We start from the raw sequence: 20,080 nt of genomic DNA, 5'->3' as shown, positions 1-20,080 counted from the left end.
TTTAGCTCTACCTCTTCTCTAATGTTAAGTTGGTCCTGTGCGTCCTGGTCTTTCCTCCCCTTTCTCCCTGCCCCTTGACTGCGTTCTGCAGCTCCTGGCCTTTCCCATTATCTGCTGCACCTCTTGTCCCAGCTCCTCAAAGGCACACGGTGGTGCAGGAGAGAACGCCACCCTGTGTTTAGTCCGTTAAACTCCCTATAACAACACACGCTAAAAAGGAAAAAAAAAAAAAAACAAGAGACCAGAAATAAAGCAGAGACTTGTTCTACATGAGTCTGGGGCTACTGATAGTTAAAAACAGAGGAGACCATTAAGTATCTTCCTGAACAGTAACTGGATATAATTGAAAGAGTGCGGGACTGAGGTCAGAAGGCCCAGGTGCAGGTCTAGGATCTGTCACTTTTAGCTGTATGGCCTTAAACGTGTCAATTCTTTCTGAGCTTTAGTTTCCTCATCTGTCAAATGGGAAAAACAATACCTGTCTTGCCCACCAACGAAAGTTATGGGCATCAAATAAGATAATGTGCTTAAAACTCCCTTGTAAATGATAAGGTTCTATGTAAACATAAGTTGTTTGGTGGATTAGAATGGATATAAAGGAGAAAAATGATGTGTGTATTTTAAAATTGTTTATAAAGTTTTATTAATATTTGCATAGGTACACTAAAGATGGTTGGCCTTCTCCTCATAGGGCCCATTTTCATTTCTTTTCCTGTGTGTTCATTAAGTTGCTGATCCTGAGTGATCATGTCAGTGTCTTCATTTACAACCCTCTAAGCTCAGCTTCTAGGAGACTGCAAGGATGGTCCGCACCATCACAAAGCCAGTTCCTAAAAGGTAGACTTGAATCTCACTTGAGAAAAAAATACAGTTCCATTAATGGCAAGGAGAATTTTTGGCTATTGGTATAAAACTATGAGCACTGCCAAAACTGAAATAAGTATTAGAGAAAAACTTCCATGGAAATGACTTCCTGCAGAAAACTGGATCCGACCTTCAAGTGCTGGATAAATTACTCTCATTTTTGAGATGTATGTGGAAACCACGTTGATATCTTGGTCACCTAGAAAAATACATACGTTATTTTAACTACAGAAAAAATAATTATCAATTAACAGTAAGAAGGGGAAAGCCAATGTAGTTCTCGAAAGTCCTTTGTAATTAGATATAAGAGGGAAGATACTCCTTTCATAAGCAGGGATAAAGTGTCACAGAAGACAAGAACAATGGCGAGCATAAGTGCAAAGAATCTGATTGCTTTTTCATGTTCCAGATGTGAAATGTGCCCATTGTCCAATATTCGATAATTGGGGGGAATAAATCTTCTAAGCTCTGAGATGACTCAAGATAGAGGCTCTTGTCATCAATGCCTCTGAACCACTCTGGACTGAGGGCATTAGGGAACTGGGTCAGTATCAGTTAGCTGAGACATAAAAGTGGCTTGTTCTTTTTGGCTTGCCTGCTCAGGAATCATTTTCACGTAACTGATGGTGAGACAATGGAGTCTTCACTTGCAAAAGAGAGGAGAACTGCCAAATACTAATCGCCTGTAACTACAACAAACCCCTAGGGACCTGACAGACTTTTATTTTAAAAATGCCACACTACAAGTCATATATCTGATAGGGCAGTTAATATCCAAAATATATAAATAATGTATACAACTCAAATACAGATGACCAACAAGCACATGGAAAGATGCTCAACATCACCAATCATCGGGGAAATGCAAATGAAACCACAATGAGGTATCACCTCACACCTGTTAGAACGACTGTTATCAAAATGACAAGAAGTAAGTGTTGGTGACGATGTGGAGAAAAGGAACTCTAGTGCATAGTGTGCAGAAATGTAAATTTGTGCAGCCACTATAGAAAATAGTAGGAGGCTCCTCAAGACATTAAAAATAGAACTACCATATGATCCAGCAATTCCGCTCCTGGGTATTTATCTAAATAAAATGAAAATAGTAATTTGAAAAGAGAGATATCCCCACCGCCATGTTCACTGCAGCATTATTTACAATAGCCAAGAGAAGGAAATGAGTGTCCATCAGTGGAAGAATGGATAAAGAAGATGTGATATATATATATATACATACACACACACAATGGAATACACTTCAGCCATAAAAAAAATGGCCTCTTGCCATTTGCAACAACAGGGATGGACCTAGAGGACATTATGCTAAGTGACATAATTCAGATAGAGAAAGGAACACCATATGATCTCATTTATGTGGAATTCAACAATAAAAGCAAGCTCAGATACAGAGAATGGACTGGTGGTTGCCAGAGGCAGGGGGAGTCAGGGGTGGGTGAGGATGCAAAATGGGTGAAAGGGGTCAAAAGTTATTATAATCGTCCAGTTATAAAAAAAAATAAGTCCTGGGGATGTAATGTACAGCATAGTGAATATAGTTACTAATACTGTATTTCATATTTGAAAGATGCTACGAGAGTAGCTCTTAAAAATCCTTATTACAAGAAAAGAAATTTTTTTGTGTGATTATGTGAGGTGACAGATGTTGACTTATTGTGGTGAGCATTTTGCAATGTATACAAATGTCGAATCATTATGTGGTACACCTGAAACTAATATAATGTTATATGTCAATTATACCTCAATAAAACAATATATTACTATCAATATAATACTTAAAGAAGAACTCTTCTCTCTGCAGTGGTTTTCACCCCTGGGTGGACATTAGAATCACTGGAAGAGACCTTTGCCCCACCCAGGTAAATCAGAATCTCTTAAAAGTTGTTGGGACCAGTGCATTGGTATTTACTTTAAAATGCTCCCCAAGTGATTCTAATGAAGAGCCAGGGTTGAGAAGCCTTAGGGCCAAGGCTTCCTCAGCCTTCTTCTATGTAAGGTCCTTCTCTCCAACACCCATCAGTCTGGCCTTGGGTGATAGAGTCATCAACTTCTTTGTTTCATGCAGGGCTCGTGAGGACACCTTTTAAGCCTGCCTTTCCATTTCCTATCATGGGATGGGTGGAAGTGCCTGGCACCTTTCCTCCCAGGAAGGGCTGTCTTCCTTTGCCCTAGATCTGTCCTTCACCCTCCTTGGCATACACAGCGAAAATGGCAGTCCCCTATGATAAGGCTGAAGAGGAACCTGGCTGAGCTCCTTGCTGGAGACAGATGCAGGGAAGCTGTGCACGTGTCTTGTAAACACACTGGTTTGTGCCCTGGAGAACAGGAAGGGGTACTGTATTGGCAGTGGACTCTATGCATAGGAGGTGGTTCTCAGCTGGAATTTTTAAAATGAGCAGGGGGTATAATGACCCTCACTGCTGCTGGAAATTTCACCTGGGATCAAGTGTGGTGGTTCCTATAATTTGCTCCAACCCTCTGTGCAGAACGGGGCAGGGGACATATCCCATCCACGCCTGCCTGACCTGTTTACACTAAAAGCTTCTTCAAGAAAGTTTAGATGATTTAATATGGTTTCCCACATCCAGCCTAAAGTTCTAGAAGTGTGGTTTTTCTATCAGTGCCACACTGATTGATATTTCACAATTTAAATAGCTGCTTATATGTACTTAAAAGAGTTTTAAAACACTTTTTATGTAAAACTGTTTTTCCCTGGGGGGCTTGGGTGGATGGGTACGCGTGCTGGGGAGAGGCAGGGCAATATTCCCCAGGCTGTGCTGCTGTTTCCCAACAAACAAAGCAGGAAGTGGTCTGCGATGTGGGGACGCATCTGGATTTCTGGCTGTGCCCTCCGAGTATCGTGCATAGCTCCCCTCTTAGGACCAGTTCTGTTCTCGGGTACCTCTGGGTTAGGGAGGGGAGGAGACACTTGTGCTTACCAGAGTCATGTTTTAACACTTCGTCTTTTATCATCCGGAATCCATCCCCACCGCTGACAAGGAAGCTCGGGAGGATCACCTTGTACACCTTATCCATTCTGAGGGGCTCGTAACTGGGCACGCGACACTGGGTGCAAAGAACCTCTAATTTGACCACTCTGTCCCCGGGGTTTCGGGAAAGATCGTACACCACGTGAATTCCTAGAAAAGAAATGAGCCCGTATGTTTTCAGTGGATCCAAAGGGAAATTTCTGTTTTCTAAGAAAGGGCCAAATCTGGAACTGGGGCACTGGGCTTAGTTTTCATTTAGTTTGAGCTTGAGTGAAATTTCAGCAAGAGAGCTGAGGTGACATTGCAGCTATCCTATCTGGTTAGATTCGTCCTTGAGTCCTTCTGGGAGGCCTGAGAACCCCCGGGAGGAAAACTGGCTCCGGCCCAGGGTGGGCAAGAGGTGACTGCAGGGAGAAAACAGACCTTTTTAAAATCCTGAGTTAATTGGTCCAGCAACTTGGTTCAGTGGCTCTGGAAAATGAGGAACAGATGACAGGCACAGAACCTTGTACCATCTTGATGATATAAGAGATGTTAATAGTTTGGGCTTGGGTGACTTTCACAAAACCTACGACTACCCAGCACTATGCTGGGGCACCAGAGCCCCAGTGTTCCCTCCACTCTGTCCTGGAAAACGCAGAATATCTGGGCTACCCCACAGGCAGCAGCCTGGACGCCACCACACCCCGAAGCCCCTCGATCCCTGCAGCGGAGTGCTCTGCAGAGTGCCGACTTCACAAAGCAGTCACAGCCCTGAGATGCGGCCCGCTATCTACAGGCCGGAAACTGAGGCCAGAATGTGGTGTCAGAGTCAAACAAGATTATTCATATTAATTTAAAGTTGAATTCATTGGACTGTGGACTTAATTATTGACGAAAGCATTTCAGAAGTCCATGACAATTGGGGAAGCATTTGTTTTCCTTCCATTTTCACTACAATCCATGAGATAAGCAGATACATTTTCTTACTGTGCTCCGAGAGGCTGAGGGCTTGCCCCAGGTCCCGCTAGAACCAGAGCCAAGTTCCTATGTCTTGTCCAGGCTGCCCTGCCCAGAAATCATCCTCGTTAATATTTATTGGACACTGCATTCCTTTGAACTTCTTATGGTTCCAGGCAATCACAGAAAAAACAGACCAAAAAAACAGAAAAAAACCCCACCTTTTCTGTTTTTTTACAAAGAATATTGAATGTTTAAGCAACTAAGATTTTAATAGAAACTAGACCTCAAGGCAGCTGACCTGCTTAGAGTTTGGGGGGCCAGCTCCTGCAGAGAAGATCATCCGATGTCCAAATCAGACCTGGCAAATAGTGCTCATCTTCGGGGCCTTGGGGCTTTGACCCTGACCTACTCCAGTGGTCTGGCCACTGAAAGACTATGCGTTGGTGTTGAGTGTGTGAAAACCCGAACAGGCCTGGCCAGGAGGTCCTGGTAAGGGGGGAGCTAAGCCAACCAGCAGGAAAGCCCACCTCACCTTGCAAGGTGACTTACCGCCCACCTGCAGGAACTCCCCCGTGGACTGGCCGTAGCGGTACACGCTGTGCTCGAAGGCCTTCTTCAGGGTGGAGCCTTTTAATTGGACCAGGTCAAAGGTGCCTCCAAAGGGCAACACAGCAGCCAGGTTCTCCCAGGTAATCGTGCCTGAGGGTAGTCACAGATGAGGTGAGAGGAAAACAGCTGGAGACCTAGCACACCCCACGACGGGTGTCCCTTAGGACTGGCGGAGCAGGTGAAGGAGACACGGGGCACAGCAAGGCGCTGAGGACAGCACAGCTGCGTCTAAGTGTTCCCGACACTTAGGGGGAGAATGGAATCAAGAGGCCTCTGGCAGTGCCCTCCACCACTGAGGCTGACGGGTTTTGACAGCGTGATCAGGGAAGACTACAACAGTGTCTTGAGTATCTGTCTGGTTGGTTGTTTTTACCATATGCTGTAATCCTGGATACCTGTAAATGCACTAGAGGAACTTATCCAGATCTTTTTTTCCCAGCACCTAAGATGGGCAATTTTTTTTTTTGCCATGCCGCATGGCATGTGGGCTCTTAGTTCCCAGACCAGGGATGGAACCCGTGCCCCCGGCAGGGGAAGCGCAGAGTCCTAACCACTGGACCGCCAGGGAAGTCCCAAGATTGGCAATTTTGTCCTCCTCTTTCCAGATGTCAAGGTGGAGGCGGTCACTATTTTGCATACATCTGCAACAATTTGCGTTTTGCTGTGTGAATCAGAAGTTTAGCTAAACCTTGGTGCCAGTAAGGCTAGCTGCTCCCTCTGAGCAAATGCATCCAAGAACACACAAGCCTGTGTGCGCCCTTCAGGTGGGGCACTGACTCGAGGGGCCTGGCACGGTAGGGGGGTCTCGGGAGACTGGTCAGACAGCACGCTGAGCTGAGGCCGGGGGCCAGGAGCATACCATTGTTCCGCTCGTCAATGGGCGACCGGATGCCACCCCCGTTTAAAATGCACATGGACACGTGGTTCCAGGACATCTCATCCAGGTGTCTCAGGTTGTTGTTAATCTGCAACAGCAGCATGAATTTACACTCGTTATTCTGGGTCCTCCTCCTTAGGATCAGTTCCTGGAACTTGGTTAGCTGTACCGGGCAAATAAAGCTGCTGCTTCCGTGCTCCTTGTGTGCCCAGAGCTTTCTCAAGTGGAATTCATCAGAACTAGTTGTATGCTCTGAGAAGCAAACCTGAGATACTGTGACCATTCCCAGGTCAGACGCTGAGCAGCCAGTAGCTCTGAGCCCCTCTCCTGAGACCCCTGCAACCCGCCAGGCCAGGGACCCTTAGCAAAGCCGGCACTTGAAGTAGGAGGAAGGGGCTTCTGTGCAGACTGACCCACGGGGCTGCTCCCCCCGGACCTCCTCCAGGGCAGGACCCACATTTGCTCCTGAGGACGGAGCCCAAAAGCCTTTCAACTCCAGACCTCAGGCCACAAAGGACCCTGGCATCCACGTCTAGGTCCCCAGCCAGTTCCCAGGTTGGCAATTTTGGAGACAAAAGAGAGACGGGGGAGCCCCTGAAACGGGGGAGAGTCAGTTTCATTCTTCCTTTTGTTTTACAAAACCTATGTTTAAGTTACAAGAAATAAAACGAATTACATTCTCATTTGAAAAAATATGATGGTGGAGGAGGTGAGGGAGACACAGGGGCACAGGGCGGCTATTAGGGCAGCACAGCTGCAGTGTTCCTGGCGCTTAGCGGGAGAAGGGGCTCATTCTCTCTCTGTTAGGTAAAAGCCCTGCTAGAGCGTGGGGTGTTTCCTTCCAGACCTGCCTCTGCACATTCACACTCTGGCTTCTCATTAGCTGCTTGTCTCGCGCTGACCGTGTGATGCTGAGCAGCCAGCACTTGTCCCACCTTGGAAAGCGTGAGTGTCGTCATTTACTCGGCAGACATTTATTGAGTGTGGCTGCATCCCAGGTACCGGGCACCCGGCACCGAACTGAGCCTAGACAAAGGAACGGCCTCCTGGGTGCCCCTGGGCGTGGTGAGTCTCAGCTGGAGACCTCGGCTCCACATGGCCCTCCCGGGGGGGCTGCCCACAGACAGGTGGACAGAGGGGTGTTTTTGGTGTGGGATCTTGCTCCAACGTGGGACTTATTATTCTTGTGATAACTGCTTTGCTTGTGAAGGTGGTTCACACAAGGCCGAGTTCTCTGGGGCCAAGAGGACAGAGCAGTGAAACACACTCTGGCCTAGTTAGGCCCAGGCAGATGCATTTTATTCTATGTCTACTTCTTGGGAGGAGGAGAGTTTGCAGATTCAGGTCATCTTACCAAAGGAAAGCAACATCCAATATTCAGACACCTAACATGAGCACCTTGAAATAAAGGCTTCTGTCCTTTCTTTTTTTTTTTTTGGCTGCACTGCACAGCGTGCAGAACTCACCTGACCAGGGATCGAACCCGCAACCCCCTGCAGCGGAAGCATGGAATCTTAACCACTGGACCGCCAGAGAAGTCCAAGGCTGCCGTTCTTGTAAAGCAATAAAGGGATGGCCCTCTGGTCTGGTTCGGGCACCTTCCCAAGGTACTCAGTGTGATTACACGCCAAGCTTTCGTCTGGGCACTGATTTTTAAAAGTCCTCAATTCTGTAACTATCACGTTGTCCGTCCTCGCATCCTCCCCGCCTCCTTCCATCTCCCCTCCTCCCTCCCTAGGCACGGGCCCTGCTCTCCTGTGGACCACTCACCACAGCATCACAAATCAGGTTGCCCATGTTGCATTCTCGAAAGCGGCATGACTGAGTGGTGCCATCCAGATAGACAATTGTTTTCCCCAGTTCCTGGGTCGAGTAATTATGTAATTTTATCCGCCATTTGTTAATGTCTGCTTTTATGCTTGGATCTAGAAGAAAACAAACAAATCAGCCTGCAGTTAAAGACTAAATGTTGGAGAAAGGCTCAAAGGTCATTCAGCTCACCTGGCGTGAGTATACAGTTCTTGACCGTATTTGTGTACATTCTGATTTTGACTGGGCAGTTTCCTTAGGAACCCCTATTCCGTTTCCTGGGAGTAAGACCCAGCTTGGATCTTAAAGACGTGCCAAGTAAATCAGCATCAATTCGTCACATCTGAATGAGTGTCTGCTGGCCCACTGGGGAGGGCATTAGTGGCGGGGAGACAATGAGAGGCCCAAGGGCAGGTATAAAGGGCTGAGACGCCGGCTACAGGGTCCTGGCCCCCCTCTGGCTGTTGGGAGTTCTGGCTCTCCAGGGCCCCTGGTCACCTGTCTGACCACGGCAAGCAGGAAAGGGCAGGCAAGAGAGAAGCACAGGAGGGTGTTCATGTACACTGTACAAAGTGCATGACATGAAATGTATTTTCATTTTGATTCCCAGATCAAAAAGTAAGAAAGACACACACGCATTTGATGACCTGAAGCCCATGGAGACTGGGCCGCTTGCCCAGGTGCACTGCTCCTGGTGGTGGGGCTGGGTGGAGCCCCGCTCACCCAGCCTGAACCCCTTTGCCCCAACAATCAGCTCTCCTCTGGACATGGGCCGAGAGTGGCTCCCCTGCGCCAGGGTGAAGCTGGAAAAGACACAAGAGGCAGCGACACAGTGTCTGATGCTGAGAGGGCTTGGAGGAGCACATGGGGCTTTTGCAATTCGTGTGTGTTTTAAATCTCCTTATCCATGAAGAGGGTAGAGTAAACTCAAGGGAGAAACTCAGGTCTTCAAAAACGCTGTCCTGGAACATGAACCAAAAAAAAAAAAAGGAAGAAAAAAGAGGGAAAAAAAAATCCAGCCACCACATCTTTGCATTGGTGGATCACTGCCCTGAATTTCACGTACCTTCCAGAATGCTGCTGTTGAGAAGGATGGGATTTCCATGTGAAGTGACGACGTTTCCTTTTTCATCAAACTCAACCTTCAAATAGCCTAGGTATTTGCCAAAAGCATAGGCCTGGACCACGGGAACCTGCCGTCCGTCGTCGGACGTGACTATGAAGGGGTACTGCCCCGCTGGCACCTCTTTGGAAGGTGGAGTGCCTGCAATGAAAGATCCAAAGTTGATCAAGTAGGCCCCTTGTTCACGGACGGCCGGGAGCCTGGAGGCCGCGGCCAGGTGACTGCGAATTCTGAACTGACGATTTGCCAGCTGCTGCTCTACACAGCTGGTCTTTCAGAGCCTGGCTCGGGCATCTGCCCCCGTTTCCGAATGCCCTTTTGGCACGTGAATCCTTCCATTCTCAACCCAGCAGGGGTTGCTAAGCTCTTGCTAAGTCCTGGGCACCGTGCCCGGTGCTATGTGACATACAAAGATGTGACACTGCTAAGACTGTCCCGCCTCCATCCTGACCCCGGCTCCCATCTCACCAGCCGGGTGGAGCAGCCAAGCCACTTCACCTCGCTGTGCTTCAGTGTCCCCATCTGTAAAATGGGCAAAATAACGGGTTATTGCTGCCGTCCTGGGCTTGGCAGTGCCAGTTTCAAAGCCCTCGGGCGGCGGACTCTCGTGGCTACGAGTCCTCCCGGGTGGCGGAGTCCTTCTGTGTGGGGGGAATGTGTCGGAGTCCCCGGTTTGGTGCTCCGGTGCTGTCGGGCCTCTGTGACGTGCAGAGGATGCCCCGGGCGAGAGTGGGGCGGGGGGACGGCGGGTACACAGGCAGGCTGTGGGCAGTGCCGACTCCCGAGGTCCAGTGTCTCACGGTGACCTCTAGAAAGGGTCCGCTCTTCACTGGGCCCAGAAAACCCCATACAATCATGCAAATCAAGCGGTTCAAATCTTCATGTTCACTTTAAGGACGCTCGTGAAACTGCCCAGGCCAAAAGCCACCAAGTATCTGAAGGATGTCACTTTAAGGAAGCAATGTGTGCTGTTCCATCGTTCCAATGGTGGAGTTGGTAGGTGCGCCCAGGCCACAAACAGTGGGGCTGGACGCAGGGTCGGTGGCCCCCCAAAGGTGCTGAATTTTTACTGCACACGCTCAAAAATGCAGAGAGTAATGCTGAGCTTAAGGTCTTAGATGTAGATTCTGTGGTCATGGAGCACGTTCAAGTGAACAAAGCCCCCAAGATGCGATGCAGGATTTACAGAGCTTGTGGTCGGATAAACATGAGCTCTCCCTGCCACATTGAGATAAGCCTTCGTGAAAAAGAACAGACTGTTACTAAACCAGAAGAGGAGGTTGCACAGAAGAAAAAGATACCCCAGAAAAAACTGAAGAAACAAAAACTTATTACCTGGGAATAAATGCCGCAAAAAAAAAAAAAAAAAAAAAAAAGGCAAAATAACAATTCCTATTTCACAGGAATGTTGAGAGGATTAAACATTTAAACCCTCTTGCTGGGACTTCCCTGGTGGTCCAGTGGCTAAGACTCTGTGCTCCCAATGCAGAGGGCCTGGGTTTGATCCCTGATCAAGGGACTAGATCCCATGTGCCACAACTAAGTGTTCGCATGTCACAACTGAAGATCCTGTATGCCACAACTAAGACCTGGCACAGCCAAACTGAAACAAAACAAAACAGACTCTCTTGCAGACTGCCTGGCACATAATAGATACTCAGTAAATGTATTTCTTTCCCCCATGAGGGAATGGCAACCTCTAGAAACCCTAGACACACACTCCAGAGCTTAGACTCTTCAGTGGAAGATCAGCAGAAATGACAAGAAATTAACACAACACTGTAAATCAACTATACTCAATAAAAAATAGAAATGACAAAAGGCCATCCTTAGGTTTTGTTGCTGAGTTCTGTGTCCCCTTGGGTGCCTCAAGGAAGAGCCACATTCTCCGGGGCAGCCGACCGGCACACACACCTCCCGCCCCAGCCAGACCGCAGACCTGCCGAGTTCTGCTGAGTTCCGTCTCAAAGGGGATGCCTGGTGAGAGCCTGGGAGCCACTTATCTCAAAGGGGAGCCAGAGGCTGAGACCCAGCCCAGCACGGCTTTCCGGACACGCGCCATGTGAGGATGGGAGCCCAGCACTCGGAGCATGAACCCTGGGCTCTGATCACCTGGCACGTTTCAGTTATGCAGCTGCACCCCTCCTATGGGTGCCCTGTACTTCCTATCTCACCTCCGGCGAGAGCGGGATCTCATCTGGGCTGTTCTGAGTCAGAGCCTATAGAACAGATACCCTGCACACCCACTACCAGCGCTTCCTATTAGATGTTCACTGAGAGCCCGGAGAACTTCAGCTTGTGTTGGTTCCTCATTGGACCAGTTACGAGAGCCAGCCAGGAGCCAGCCCCGGGCTAGATCTCATTTAATCCTCCAGGCATCCCATGAGGCAGCTCCTATTATTATTCCCACACTGTAGATCGTAAGACCAGTTGTCACAGGCATGTGTCCATGGTCACGCAGCTGGTATGTGAAGGAGGCTGGGTTGAAAAGCAGGGCTGTGAGGCACCGGAGCTTACATTCTCTCCATCACCCAACACAGCCTACGACGTGCTGTTCCCAGAGAGCCTGCAAGAGCTGCTCTCCAAAGGGCACTCACCAAAGCAGGTGCAACCCCAGGGGCTGCACCTTTGTGCCCCAAGCTGTGTCTGGGCTTCCCTTTTCACTGAAGACATTATGTTGTACGCCTGGGTTTATGAAAAACCCAGTCCTGCCTTGCTCCTGAGCCAAAAGCAGCCCCTTTAGCTCAGTAACCACAGAGCAGAAGTGCTGCAAATACCAACATTTCACCAGCAGGAAATATTCATAGCTGTGGCCAATCTTAATTTCCCATTTTCTTGCTTCCTCTGGATAAAGAAGAAAGCATTGGAATTTTATTTTTACAAAAGCACGGACTTGAGATCCAGTGCAGGCCGTGTCCCATCTCCATTTGCACAGACTTACGGGTGGCCGGCAGATAGTGGCTGTGACTGCCATAGATGGTCTGATGCATTGCAGAGTAGCATTCCGTATTGTGGTGGTCCTTGGACAGACTTGGACCCTGGCCTTTACTTCAGGGGACGGGGATGTGGCGGCCCCCTCACCTTCTCAGCTGGGCACGGTTAGGGAAGGTGGTTCTTCCTTGAGCCCAGAGAAGCCTGGCAACGTGCAGTTCCCACTACGTCCACAAGGTGGCGCACAACACCTCGTCCAGGAGGAACAGGCCCTACGTCTGTTTCAGAAAGGGGTCTGGCAGATTCCTGGAAACCCAAGAGAAGGGCAAGCCTGACTTTTTTAGCCTTTATTTTTTCTGCCTTCCATAGATATATCTGAGTTTAAACAGAAGGTAAAAATTCGGAATCGAACTATGGGGTCTGATGCCTCATCAGATCAGCTTGCTCTTTACAAATAGGAGCTACCAACCCCAGCTCCTGTAGGACAGGGGACTCTCTCCGGGGCTGAAAGGCCTTGATATGCCTCTTGTTAGAACAAAAGATGTGTCATCTTTATCTCGGATGGACTTAATCGGGGACAAGGAGGACGTCTCCCACGTGGCTGAGGCAGTGGCCAGTCTAGTTTGGCTCCAGCCTGCGTTCCCCACAGCTGGGCCGTCTCTGCTTCCCGTCCACTTGGCAACCCCAGAAAACCACTGGCAGAGAAAGCAATCCGGGGCTTCAGAGTTCCCACGGCACTCTATCCAGCCACAGAGGCTCACGCCCCAGATCATCTCTCCACACACAGAGCCACATATCTGTCTTTAGAAACGCAGCCTGTCCTCTTGGCAGGGGGGAAATTGCTTACCAGAACCCTATTCCAGCCTTTTGGCAAGTACGTCCTCTTGGAAGCAAGCCCTAGAGGAGCCAGAAGCTGTGGGCTGACATTTAGAGCTGGTAACAGGGCATTCCCTAGAACAGGGAGGGTGTCTGAGGAAACCGAACAGCAGCCCCTCAGGAATGTGGGCGTTCCCGGCACAGGCCCAGGCAAGTGCCTGCCCAGCTGATACGGAGCAGGGCCCTGTGGGACTCCTGGGCACAAGACTCCTTGCTTGGCACCTGGCAAACAAAACGCTGTACTTTCCTTCACTACAACCTGGTGTCAGTGGATTGGCTTTTCTGCATGGCGGGTGAGCAGACCCACGTTCGGTTGGATAGTAACACTACCATTTTTGACATGAACATCATAGCCTAGTCAGACCCACATGATGTGGCCCAGCTCCATCTAGACCCTCCACCCTGCACTTCAGCAATCTTAGCTTCTCCCATTCCTAGACCACACCCGCCTCCATAGTCATGAATATAGAGTAAGACCTGGAACCAGAGGCCCATGGGCAAATTATTTACATCTTTTTGCTTCAGCTTATTCATCTGTAAAAGGAGAAAATAACAATACCTGCCTTAGAGATTGTTTCGAGAATTAAAGAAGTTAACGCAGCACGTGAAGCCTGACTCAGGTAAACGCTCAATAAAGGTTAGCGATAATTATTTACCAAGTTACCTCCTGGAGGTCTTTCTGACCTTAGCCAAATGTCAGTTCCTCGGGAGAACACTCTCTGATGATTACCCAGACGTGGTCAGGCCCTCCTATACCTGCTCTCCCAGCATTGTGTACTTCTTCCTTCATAGCATGCTTTGTAATTACATAAAATATGATTGATTTCTTTGCATACTTAAAAAAAAAATCGGATCAGCATCCAGATCCCTTTCAAGCCAGTAAGTTCCATGAGGCCAGAGGCTGCTGTGTCTCTAGGGCTGGCCCAGCACATAGTAGGTGGTCAATAAATGTTGAATAACTGATTTTAAGTGGTTTAGCCAACAGTTTTCTAGAGATCAGACAAGATTTACATGCCCTTCCTGTGGAGGAATCCATATGTCAAGGGGAGTCACGCCCCATCCCCCAACTCCCCTCCATTCAATCTCCTCAACTAATGAGCTGGGTGGGGCTTATAAAGCTGAACGACCTGCTTGTCAAGAGAATGGGTTTTGGTACCAGCTCCCTTTTAATCTTGTTTCACAACCTTGGGAGAGACTTTTAACTCCTGGGACCTAAATTTATTTCCTGTATTTGTAAAACAAGAGATTTGATAGTGTTTGACACCAAAAGTGATTTCATTTTTTTTTTTTTTTAAGTTATGAGCATCTTTCACATGCAGGAAGTCTTGTGGCGTTGCAGGCCATGAATTAGACTGGCCAAGATGCCCCCCCGCCATCCCCGGGGCAGTCAGGCCAGCTGCTGTCAAGAGGCGTCTGGGTGAGTCACGTCTCTCCTCAGCTATCCCTGTCTCCTCAGCCATCTCTGATACACAGGCTGTCATGTCTCCTCCAGGGAACTCAAGGGGCCACTGACATTCTCCATATTGGGACTGTGTCCCTCTGTTTTGTACATGCTCCGATATACTGCCCACATTCTGGCTCTTGGACATTCAGTGATGACCGGAAGGTCTAACAGTGATGATGTATCTTCAAGTGGTACCCAGAGTGGGCACAAACTCTCATGAAGTCCGATCCAGGTTGTCTGCCTGTACCCGGTCCTGACTGGCTGGGGTAAATAAGAGACCCCGGCAGGGTGGGAACGGGTTCACACACATTCACTCAATCAACAAACACCTCCAAGCTCCAACAAGTGCCCACTGTGTGGGACTCCACTGTCCTGTGGAGCCAGGCCTGAGGGCTTCGCTTCATCTTTGTGAGGCCTGGAGAGGCCACTCAATGGGGACAGAGCAGGGGATGGAGTGATACCACACTGTTCATCACCCTCTTCTCCTCACGGAGGATCTAAGCCAGGGTGACTATCCTTCCATACACCAGACTTCCCATTCCCTTTTTACATTACAGACAGGATTTTATATAACAATTAAAAACGAGGGCTTCCCTGGTGGCGCAGTGGTTGAGAGTCCGCCTGCCGATGCAGGGGACACGGGTTCGTGCCCCGGTCCGGGAGGATCCCGCATGCCGCGGAGCAGCTAAGTCCGTGAGCCATGGCCGCTGGGCCTGCGCGTCCGGAGCCTGTGCTCCGCAGCGGGAGGGGCCGCAACAGTGAGAGGCCCGCATACCGCAGAAAAAAAAAAAAAAAAAAAAAAAAAAAAAAACCGAAATCATAACAATGCAACCATCCTCTGATTCCATCACTGTGGCCTGTTAAAATGCAAAGTCCAAAGGAACGGGCTGGAGAGAGAGACTGATTTTCATGTTAACATGCTTTGTAGTTCCATTTGAAATTAAAAAGGAGGTCCGCAGGACCATGAATTGATGTAAACCTGATATTTTGTTTTAGGGAAAATCAGCATTTAGCCGGACAGGGCATTCCAGAGTGGTTCTGTACCCTGGGAAATGCTAGGTGTTTGTATTCAGTGAGGGTCTGAACTGCTGATTTCTACAAAGCATTAGCTTCGGCCACAGTGCTGAGTAGTAGAGCACAAGATGCACAATTCAAATGGGCTTATCTTAGAACCTGGAGGACTTCTGGGGGGAAGCCGGAAGCTCTGCTTCTGCAACATGACAGACGATTTGGAAATTTCCTTTCACGTGAGACGTCAAAACTGACAACCGTATGAGTTTCTAGACTTGGGGGAAATTAATAAACTGAGGACAAGAGATCTGAGTGAGGCACAGCCAGGCTGCTTGGGACAAAGCACCGCACTCCCTGTTTCTTATCTTTTAAAGGTAAGAAGATATGTTTGGTCATTTGTGTATTTAGCTCAGATTCTCAAATTGAGTATATGCCTCTCCTTTTTTTTTTTTTTTTTTTTTTGCGGTACGCGGGCCTCTCCCTGTTGTGGCCTCTCCCGTTGCGGAGCACAGGCTCTGGATGCGCAGGCTCAGCGGCCATGGCTCACGGGCCCAGCTGCTCCGCGGCATGTGGGATCTCCCCGGACCGGGGCACGAACCCGCGTCCCCTGCATCTGCAGGTGGACTCTCAACCACTACGCCACCAGGGAAGCCTGCCTCTCCTTTTAAAAAAATTTAACACACATATTTATAAGAGTTCAAATTGTGAAAGTAACCAGATCAGGCCCGAGATGGAGCCGCTCATGCTAAGATTCCCATCAGCAAACCAGAACTCAGCTGCGCTTCTGCGTGGCTCTCCCAGAACAGGCAGGCCCATGCGGCACAGGCTCTAAGACCTCCCTGTGCTCCACAGAAGGGAAGTTAACCGTCAGCAATGCCCAGGGCAGCTTCCTTGTTCCTGCTCCCTTTGGTCTCTAAGACCCTCTGGCCTCCTATAGCTCTTCCGAGCCCCCTTTTCTCTGCCAGATAGGATGATGCTCCACCCATGAATTGCCAGATAAAAGCCTACTGATCAGTAAATTGTCTGTGGAAAATTGTCTTTTAATAAACTTTAGGATTAATGGTACAGTTTCTAGGGTTTAGAGAGCTTAAAATTTTTTTCTTTTTTATCAAAGTAAAACTAGCATGACAATATTTGGCAAATGGAGAAGAAAAATTTAATTGCAGTCCCACCCCGCCATGGCAATAACCAATATAATTTCTGTGAATTAAAAAATATATATATGTATGAAGAGAACAGACTTGGGGTTGCCAAGGGGGAAGGAGGGTGTGTGAGGGAAGGATTGGGAGTTTGGGATTAGCAGATACAAATCAGTATATAGAGAATAGATAAACAACAGGGTCCTACTGTAGAGCACAGGGAACTATATTCAATATCTTGTGATAAACCAAAATGGAAAAGAATATAAAAAAGAATGTAGATATATGTATAACTGAACCACTTTGCTGTACAGCAGAAATTAACACAACATTGTAAATCAAGTATACTTCAATTTTTAAAAATATATGTAGGGCTTCCCTAGTGGTGCAGTAGTTAAGAATCCACCTGCCAATGCAGGGGACATGGGTTTGAGCCCTGGTCCGGGAAGATCCCACATGCCGCGGAGCAACTAAGCTCGTGCACCACAACTACTGAGCCCGTGCTCTAGAGACCACGAGCCACAACTACTGAACCCACATGCCACAACGACTGAAGCCTACATGCCTAGAGCCCGTGCTCCACAACAAGAGAAGCCACCGCAATGAGAAGCCCATGCACTGCAACGAAGAGTAGCCCCCACTCATGGAAACTAGAGAAAAGCCTGCGCGCAGCAATGAAGACCCAACGCAGCCAAAAATACATAAACAAAAACAAACAAACAAATAAATAAAATATGTATGCATGGATAGCAAAGAGGGGGAAATGGGTGGCAGAATCCATTCTAGGGAGAAAATCATTTTCTGTCTAGTAAACACCTGTGAGAGGACCAGGGTCCACCAGGCTTCCCTAATGATGGTCTTGGGTCTCCGTTCCTCTCCTCCTCCCCAGGGGGAGGTGAGGCAGACCTGCTTGCAAGGACGGGTCCCCGACAACGATGGGGATGGTGGAGCAGGGGTGCGCACAAAGAGCTTAATTTTTTGCATAAAAATAGTGGGAGAAAACTTGAGTTTCAGGGGTAGCCTTGGATCAAGGGGGTGTGGACAGGAGTAACAAGAGGAGAACCCAGAATGGGAGGAGGGCGGGCTGTGGAAGAAAGCCAGCCAGCGAGGCATGCCCTGGGGTGGCAGAGACTTGGAAGGCAGAGTCATCCCAGGCTGCACAGCGGCAGGTCCCCTGCTGTGCCTGGCCGACCTGGCCGGAAGCTGCCTCGTGTGGATGGAATTCAGGGAGATCAAGAAGAAAGGGCACTCTTCCATATTTGGGTCTCGGCTGCATGGACAAGAAGAATGGCTTGAAAGAGGCAAGAACAGAGGGGACACAAGTAAGAATCAGGACCTAGGGGATCAGGAAAAATACAGGCTCCCCAAAAGGAATGGTCAGATTTTGGGGGGAGGGGGTGAGAAGAGTTTTGAGTTCCCGAGTTTTGTAGGATAAAGAGTCTTTTTATTTATTCAAGAGAGGAGTGACCTCATAAATTAGTTTGGAGTTGTGAGTGTCAAGTGACTACAGTCTGGGTAATAAGTGCCTGTATAGTTGTAAAAGAAAAAAAATTGTATCTTCCTCTTTCATTTAAAATGAAATTGTATACATTTTCCCATGTTGCAGAATATTGGAGAACGGACATTTTTTTCTTGGATCCACTATGTTCCGTTCCTGTACCACCTCATTTAATCACTACCACATTCTCTGAGGTAGTCGTATCACTGTAGCGGATTTTTAAAATAAAAAGCTGAAGCTCAGAGAGCTTAAGTAACATGTCTGAGGTCGGACAGCCAGTAGTGACCAAGCCCCGGTGGGAGGCTGTGGCCATCAGAGTCCAAAGCCCTCTCCATGATCTCGTGCTGCTTGTCACAGTGAGGCTGGAAAAATGAGCCCCTTCTTGAAGACCATCAAGGGGCAGACTTAGAGCAACACGAATGGCAGTCCTGGAAGAGATCTGCCCTGGGGTAGGAGCAGGCTTTGGATTTCACAATATGTAGTCGGTCATCAGCTTGCCTGACAACTCAACCCTGCTGAAGGATGTGACCCTGTTTCACAGATCATCTGGGGTTTGGCTCACCCCACTTCGCCCTGGAAAGCAGTTTCACGTGATGTAACTAAAACTGATCGGTGTTATGTGGCTGTAGAAATCATTAACCGGAAGGATCTGGCTTTGCTCTGTGAAGGGAGCTGGTGCTGAGGCTGGGCTATGGCTGGAGGCTGACCGAGGGGTCCTGAGTAGTGACCCCTGGGACAAGTGAGTCCCTTTGCCACCAAGGACACCATCTTTGAAGCTACCGGCCACACCTCTGCCCTTTGGCTGGTTCTCCCAGCTTACTCAATAAACCCATACGTCGTCGGCAATCCTATGGATGCCCAAAGGAAGTGGCTCTTTGTTGGAGAGTGTTTCCCTGTCCTGTGGAGGTAGAAAATAATAAGACCACTTTCTTGTTCTAAAAGACAAGATTATCTAAACTACTAGAGTGAAAATCAATGGCGAGACGAACAATGACTGCAAACCGCAACCAAGTCTTTTGTCCTCGCTCGCTTATTCCTCGCTCGCTTATTCTAACAAAGCAGGGATGGCTCCACCCCAGCACTCGGAGTACCCGGCCGTTGGCTGCCGTGGGAAGAACAAACGCTAAGCTTTCCTGGTTTTATTTATACTTAAACTGTGAACTCCATTTGTTTTGAGAACAAAATACAGTGGTTATTAAAATCATTTATGTTCTCTAAGTCAATGAAAAGGCTTGAATTTCATATTCAAGAAATGTGTGCCAAAATCCAGAAGCAATACAAATGAGGTACTTAATACAAAAAGCTGTTCAAATAAGGAAATCTTACTTAAAAAAACAAATTTTTTTTTTTTTGGCCACACCATGTGGCATGTGAGATCTCAGTTCCCTGACCAGGGATCAAACCCATGCCTCCAGCAGTGGAAGCAGGAAGACCTAACCACTGTACCACCAGGGAAGTCCCCAAAGATCTTACTTTTAAAGGAGCTACATCTGTTGGCATTCACTCAACAATCCTGGGCACCCGCCTTCCGGGTGTCAGCCAGAGACGTGGTGGTGAGTCTGTAATGGATGCTCCCAGGCTAAGGAGGAGAAGTGACACCTGCTGGGCTGGGAGGGGAGGAGGGTTCACCAGACCAAGGTTTCCCTGAGGCTGCAGGCCGCCTTGCAGAGGAATAAGGGTGAGAGAGCCTTAAGGAGAGGAGAGAGGTTGGCAGTGGGGCTGTGGGCGTGCCACAATTCAGGATGATGACTAGGTCTCGGTCTGTGGTCCCAGAAGTGAGGTTGCTGAAAAGGAGGTGACAGTCACGAGTTGATAGGATCAAGGGACTCTGAACTTGGGTATTGGTTCCACCACCCATATAAACACTCAGCCAGCATGCAGGCAGGAGCTGGAGTGCAGAGGAAGACAGGACGTTGGGTGCTAAATTCTTGGTGACGCTGGGGAAGGGC

At 48.6% G+C, this 20,080-nt stretch overlaps 1 protein-coding gene and 1 long non-coding RNA gene across 2 annotated transcripts in view; one reads left to right on the top strand and one right to left on the bottom strand.

Annotated features, from left to right (window-relative positions):
- Positions 1 to 618: 618 nt before the first annotated feature.
- Positions 619 to 20,080, bottom strand: part of NT5E (5'-nucleotidase ecto) — a 44,457-nt gene continuing 24,995 nt past the window's right edge. Inside the window, exons 4-9 of the mRNA XM_059083134.2 lie at positions 9,176 to 9,373; positions 8,071 to 8,225; positions 6,283 to 6,388; positions 5,364 to 5,513; positions 3,822 to 4,022; positions 619 to 1,063 (exon numbers count right to left, since the gene is read on the bottom strand). Of these exons, the coding sequence (XP_058939117.1) occupies positions 900 to 1,063; positions 3,822 to 4,022; positions 5,364 to 5,513; positions 6,283 to 6,388; positions 8,071 to 8,225; positions 9,176 to 9,373 (974 nt within the window). The 3' untranslated portion in view covers positions 619 to 899. The remainder of the gene's footprint in view (positions 1,064 to 3,821; positions 4,023 to 5,363; positions 5,514 to 6,282; positions 6,389 to 8,070; positions 8,226 to 9,175; positions 9,374 to 20,080) is intronic.
- Positions 7,753 to 9,085, top strand: LOC136792429 (uncharacterized). Its single transcript, XR_010836213.1, has 3 exons — positions 7,753 to 7,907; positions 8,230 to 8,306; positions 8,720 to 9,085. It is a non-coding gene; the product is annotated as an uncharacterized lncRNA (long non-coding RNA).

The sequence above is a fragment of the Kogia breviceps genome, chromosome 13, assembly GCF_026419965.1.
Source record: "Kogia breviceps isolate mKogBre1 chromosome 13, mKogBre1 haplotype 1, whole genome shotgun sequence".
Lineage (NCBI taxonomy): Eukaryota > Metazoa > Chordata > Mammalia > Artiodactyla > Physeteridae > Kogia > Kogia breviceps.
Note: the sequence above shows the minus strand (reverse complement) of the source record. Positions and strands in the feature narration are given on the sequence as shown.